Raw genomic sequence first — 6,697 nt, forward strand, 5'->3', positions numbered from 1 at the left:
CTCTTTATTGGAGGGTTTCTACTGTCTCAAACAAAGTAAATTTCCTCAGAGGAAGTAGGTTCTAGGTTATACATTAGTTTTTTATGAGCAAGTATTTGTGTATTTCACAAGGGATGATACAATGTACTGTATTGTTCTGAAGTTTGCATCTCCTTGTCTCTCCTTGAAAGAGACTTGAAACATCTAAGTGAAAGCATTTCAGCAATTATGAGTGAAGATTAAGTAGTGTGCCTCCTCAAGTCTGTTTTGTCAGCTGTATGACCTAAATGATTAAAGGTCAAGCTTTATTCTGTTAGGGATGTTTTGGGGCAGGATTTTTTTTTGTTGATTTTCTTGGTTTTATAAGTTGATAAGTTAATTTTGTTAAGCATTCTAGACACAATAGCTTATCATTAGCAAGGTAAAGCCAATTGAAGTCTTTCCTGTACAGAAATATAGAGTTTATCCTGGTGAGCAAAGTTCACAGTGCATGTTTATGAGGAAGGCTACACAGTTCCCAACACAATGGGAATGAGTGATTGAAATTTGACACATACAAAAATCTGTGTACTGTAATTTCAGTATTTTAATTCCTTTTTCTTAGGCTCCCCATTTGTGAATGCAATCATTCACAAAGGCTTTGATGAGAGACATGCCTATATAGGTGGCATGTTTGGAGCTGGGATTTATTTTGCTGAAAATTCTTCCAAAAGTAATCAGTATGTGTATGGAATTGGAGGTGGCACTGGATGTCCAATTCACAAAGATAGATCTTGCTATGTTTGCCACAGGTAAGTCACTTGAAAGCATCTTGATTTTGCTTTTGTATATTGTGTCCTAGACTATCAATGAAGAAGGGTTTGCTTGGTAACCAGACCTTCTCAGTACTCTCTGTGTGCTGGGCCTAATAGAAACTTTCAGAAAACTTTGACAGTTCAAAGTTCTGAAGAACCTTTGACCATCTTCAGTGCATTTAACCATATCTTTGCCCTTAATATAAAAATCTGACTTGGAGCCAGAGAGTGAAGAGGATCTGCTATATGGTAATGTGAAAGATGCAGCAATATGAGAGTTTAGTTCATTGGCTGTTACAGAGAATGGAGAAATTCACAGATACTCAGATGCAGTATTTCTTTGAGGAGGATGTTCTTTGTAATAGTCAGTCCTCATATGACTGGTTTTTCACACACTGAAATAGAGATGTGGATTTGTGAATTCTGCCACTGAGTTCTTGAATCCACTTTTCATTGTCATTGTAGTAGGTACATGTATACAGAAATAAGAGCCCTTGTTGAGTCTTTTAAAGTGAAAACAGTGTAACAAACTGACAGATGCTAGTCTGAGGTATTTTGCATTGACCTAGAGTTTGCATTTGGCCTTGATGTTGACTTGGCTGCTGGATACAAATCTAACATTAGAACATTTGTGAATTATGTTGTCGGGATGAGTAATGGGGAGAGGAGATAAACTTTTACCTAAAAAACCCAAAAAAATGAAAATAAGTAAGTAACAGACAAAGAAAAGGTGGTGGCAATCTCCGAGTGCATGGTTAAGCATGCTGTTTCCAGTAACTAAGGTAAGCATTTTTCCATATTACTACCAACCCTTTCCTTGGGCTAGAGCTTTCCAAAGTGAGTGCAGCTTTCGTTCAGCAAAACAGAACCTGAGAAATTTATGAACTATGAAAGCTGACTGAAGTGGCTCCAAAGTTCAAAGTCATAAGTGTTGTGTATTCATGGTCCTTTTTTCTGTTCAACACAGGCAGTTGCTCTTCTGTCGTGTAACATTGGGCAAGTCCTTCCTGCAGTTCAGTGCCATGAAAATGGCTCATTCTCCCCCAGGACATCACTCCGTGACCGGGCGGCCCAGTGTAAATGGATTGGCATTGGCAGAATATGTCATTTACAGAGGAGAGCAGGTAAATAGCTTTTGGGGTGGTTTTACAGACTCTCTTTTGTCTTTATCAAAGGCATTTAATACTTTGGGGTTTTTTTTTTCCTAGGTTTGTGGTGCTAGGGTTTGCTTTTGTCTCAGAGCAAACTCCAGCTGCAGTTGCAGGTGAAAGAATGCATGTTGTCTGAATGATCCAGGGATTTTTACCTTAGATGTTTTGCCTTTGCCCCTCTTTTTTTTGGCATTTATTTTTTTCTCCTTCCAAACAAACATTATGAATTTTTCCAGAGAATGAAATAATTAACAATGTGTGTGTCACCCTTCCAGGCTTATCCAGAATACTTGATTACTTACCAGATTATGAAACCTGAAGCCACCACTGAAGCTTAAGACAAGTTACTTGTGGGAAACCATCAGTCTTTGGATACGAAGATATCAGTGGCTGCCATCCCAATAATTACAAGTTTTTGTTGGAAAACTTCCCATTCCCAGGTGGTGTGGTAGCAAATATGAACAAAATATACCACTTTTGACTTGATAAAGCTTTAATAATGTACAGTATGTTTTTCTAAAATTTCAGAAATGTCCTCTTTTTCAGCACTTTAACAGATACCATTCCAGACATAAACTGGGGTTTGGCTGTACTAAAGTATAAAAAGAAGTTAACTTGAAACAATGGTTTTATACAATACTGCATTCAAACCTAGCAGAAATTGTAATGGTCTATACAGGAACTCATTTTACTAATATTGTGTTCTTTAAAACACTGCATTTACACTGAAAACGTTTTCATTTGTAAAACTGTAAATAAGAGCTTTTGTACTAGCCTGGTATTTATTTACATTGCTTTGTAATATAAGTGTTTTAGAACTGCAATCTTGTACAAAATGTTATTTCCAGATGTTGATTTGTTCATCTGTGTTTTCTCATGCAAGATAGATTTGAAAAGTCAATTAATTTTTTTCAGGTTTTATCAATTAATTGTGAGAGAGAAAGCAAATTTTATCTGAAGAGGTTTAGAAATATCCAACTTTAGATTGAATACACAAATTTTTGTTCTGTATTTTTATTTATGAAATACACATTCCTGAGAATGATGGGCTATGAAAATAGAATGTTCCAGACAAATACTAAAGTGGTTTTCCACCTACTTCCTAGAGTTGCATATTTTATTTCTGTAAAATGCCTTTTGCAGTTTTTTTATTTAACAAATAGGTCTAGTTAACCTGTATCCTCACTTCAAGGCTAGTAGACCTTGCAAGTTACAGTTTTAGTAAATTATTTTCTTTGAATGTAGATGGAAAATTAACCTCAAGAAGTTCTTTCTTGAGTTTCTCTTGCTTACATTTAAGCCAGGAAGTTAAATAGTTTATTCCTAATATGAGGGCAAGCAACTTGGCCTTTTTTTGTATGCTTTCTTTGGTTGGTTAATATACTTGTTGACGCCCTCAGAATATGAGCATTGCAAGGTGGAAATGTTAAAATCCATCCTCTCATCTCCTGTGTCACGTCCATGTTAACATTCAAGCTGTGGCTGAAGCAGGTGTGTAGGAATGTGTGTGTCTGCTTTCAGCTGAGTGGAGCTGCTGGGCTGCACCTTCTGCTCCCAGCTCAGCCAGCTGGGGGAGGAGGAGCAGCTCTGCCACAGCAGCAGCTGCCTCTGGAACCCTGCTTTGGGCCCTGGACAGAGCAGGAGTGCAAAAAGTGCAGCCCCTGCCCAGGGGTTGTTGGGGTTCCTGGCTGCACCCCCGCTCCATCAGCGCTCTCATAGCTCCTGTGTATTCTGCTTTCTGCCATCTGCAGTTTTTACCTACATATTTCAAAAATATGTAAATACAAATTATAAGTTACTTGGGGTTAAAGTGGGTAGGAGTATATTTTAGTTGTTTAATATTTCTACATACAGTACACTGTCCCAGAAGACAATTTGTTTGCAGGGCATGTTATCTTACCATGGTTTTAAATGTAGTAAATGATCAAGATAATGAAATCCTCTTGCTGGTGTGGTGGTTATGTGATTATGCTCTATGTAAAAATGTACTTACCCAGTTATGTGAGGAAACTGAATAAGATTGCAGAATTCTTGCAGAAAGTAATATTGGCTATGAATAAAAAAGGCTTTGATTTTTAAGTACTTTCTCCCAGCATGTTGCCTGTTCCCTAGGTATAGTAATGCTGGAATTTGTGTTCATGCAAAATCTGTTAATTATGTTTAAAATTTTTTTGTTATTGCTAAAATGCTCCATTCTATATGAATGATCACCTAATGTCTTGTAAAATATTGTGGTATGATAGCATTTTAAGTGGTACCACAATGTTGGTTTTGTCTGGGGAATTTTTGAGCTGGTTTTTTTTTTTGCATGACATACCTTGCACTCTGAAGATGGAAGCTGTAATGATTTGATAATACTGATTGTTGAGGTGAACCTTTAATCCCTTGTGCAATTAGTTCTGCTTTACTCATCTTGAAGTGTCTTTACATGTACTGTATGACATTCCATATCCATTTAACACTAAATAAATTTAATTCACTGGTTTTCTGGTAGCTTGGGAGTAATTACAAGATGTAGTATGTTAACCCATTGTTTTAAATGTAAGCATGCACAATACTGTAACAAACTGCATCACTGGAGGCAAAATTAACTACATTAAATAGAAGAGCTTTTAATGTGGATAAAAATCTGTAAATACTGTGAAAACTTGTAGTTTGATATATGGCTAACTAACAGCTTTAGCTAGCAGTGAAAATGTTTTAGTAATAAACCCAGAAGTCAGCTACAATTTGTGCACTTAAAACTCCATTATATAATCCAGAACTGAGAAAGAAAACTTGCTTGCATTGGTTTGGTAAAATGAAAAGTAACCTGAAGTGTCTTACTTTTCAGATAACTGCAAGGGTGTGATACATACCCGAGCAACAGCAGAAAGAGCTGTTTAGATCACTGGTAGTATAGAAATAAATAATTTTATTTCAGTAGGACTGTTTATATGGTGGTAAGTTTCCAAAACCAGGTTTGTATAGAAAACTTAAATAGACATGAGCAGTAGAGGGCAGGAAAGCAAATGTTTTCCAAGATCAGTGTTAATGAAAATCTTTATAGGGTTTCGGAAACATAACTTCTGATAATATTGCTTCTGAAAATTCCACCTATCTGGGTTGTAAAAAATTAACTTTACATTATTCATTAGATTTGGTTTTGTTTAATTAAATAATGAGTATAGAAAGAAGTGAGACAACTAAGCAAATTGAAAATACTAGGATCTTTTTGTAAAAATTTATTCATAAGTTAAACTTTAATCTTAGAAATCAAAAAACAATTTAGCCACACTCTCCTATCTTATGTAATTGAAAAAGTTGATTATCCATACAGTGTGTGTTAGAGAGGTCTGTTGGCACTCAGTTTGAATGCAAATGACTGTGTATAAAGGAATTGCCACTGTCCTTTCTACCCTGAACTTGCTCATTAGCCATCTGTGTGTGTGTCTGTGTATCTCTGAGCACACACATACTTGGTCACTCTGGAAAAATAATTTAAAAGAAGTTCTGAAAGTATTTTCCTGTAGAACATCATTGTCAGTGAGAGTGCTGCAGCCTAGGAGCCATGTCCCTTCCTTCAGCCAATATCCTGAACTTAATATAATAAAATGGATTTTCTCTTTCACTGGAAACAGCCCCATGGATGGCTTTCCTTCTGCCTTTCAGTTTAAAAACAGTGTAGAGACTCGATTGGTATTGAGCTGAGGGCTGCTTTCTTGCCTTCAGTGACCTGGCAGTGAGACTGACTGAGGCCTGCCCCTCTCTGGTTCTTGGAGCTGTGCTTCAGTTGCAGTAGGAGGTGGCACTGATGCCAGCAAGGGAAGTGCTACAGTGGAGGGCATAAGGGGAGGTGTGTCCCTCTTCTTGTCCCTGTGCAGCAAGCATAAGCAGTGGTGCTTCTGAGAGTATCAAGGGGTTTCTCCCCTCTCCCTGTGGCTCACTAGATCAGAAAAAGCTACAGGCAGCCGGAGCAGAACACAAAAGAAAAAGCATGTAGGTGACTGGTTTGAAGATATCAAGTTCTGCCCTAAAATGGGCAAGGTTGGCAACTGAGAGAAGACAGGAGGGAGAGAATAGAAGAAATAATAACCTACAAAAAATGGAAAGGCAAATTTTGCACACACTGAAAAGGCATGTTAGGAATAGCAAATATAATTGTTAGGAATGGCCAAAGTAAGCACGGTACATCAGCTTCCCATTTTACATTTGACATAAAAAAGCAGACAAACACTGATGTGTGGACATTATGGGGCTCCTTTTGAGAAGAATACATGTGTTTTAGAAGGGGAAAGTTGGAGCCAATTCAAAACATTAATGTTAGAACTGGGACAAAGTGTGTGCAAGAAAAGAAATAGGGTTTAAATACCAAAGGCAAATGCCCTGCACAATAGGTCTTCAAAACATGGGTATTGAAGCATTGGTTTTTCAGAGACAAGCTGAAAACTCCCTCTAGCAGCATAAGAGCAATGTCACATTAAATTATCCACCTGTATTTTGTATAGTGATAGGATGCATATGGGAAGTAGGGATTTTAATGCAGCCAAGATATTTGAAGGAAGTGGAGGTGAGATACATCTCTCTATATGTGATCTTGATAAAACTAGTTCATTTATGAATGTGTTCCAGTTGGGGTCTTCCTGGGTGGCACCAAAGGTGATTGGGGTGCCTCCTGACATGTGCAGTGACACAGCCAGGGGAACACTTCCTTGCAGAGTTTTTAAGCTAGGACCATTAGCAGGTCTCAAAAGAGCACAGCAGAAGCATTTGCACACCTTAACATGTAAAACA

The 6,697-nt window shown here is 37.5% G+C and overlaps 1 protein-coding gene across 1 annotated transcript in view; it reads left to right on the forward strand.

The window, feature by feature from the left end:
• Positions 1–4,408, forward strand: part of TNKS2 (tankyrase 2) — a 28,713-nt gene extending 24,305 nt beyond the window's left edge. The window contains exons 25-27 of the mRNA XM_021539536.4: positions 584–770; positions 1,741–1,897; positions 2,200–4,408. Coding sequence (XP_021395211.1) covers positions 584–770; positions 1,741–1,897; positions 2,200–2,262 — 407 coding nt within the window. The 3' untranslated portion in view covers positions 2,263–4,408. The remainder of the gene's footprint in view (positions 1–583; positions 771–1,740; positions 1,898–2,199) is intronic.
• Positions 4,409–6,697: the final 2,289 nt, after the last annotated feature.

The sequence above is a fragment of the Lonchura striata genome, chromosome 6 (assembly GCF_050655825.1).
Source record: "Lonchura striata isolate lonStrDom1 chromosome 6, ASM5065582v1, whole genome shotgun sequence".
NCBI classification, from domain to species: domain Eukaryota; kingdom Metazoa; phylum Chordata; class Aves; order Passeriformes; family Estrildidae; genus Lonchura; species Lonchura striata.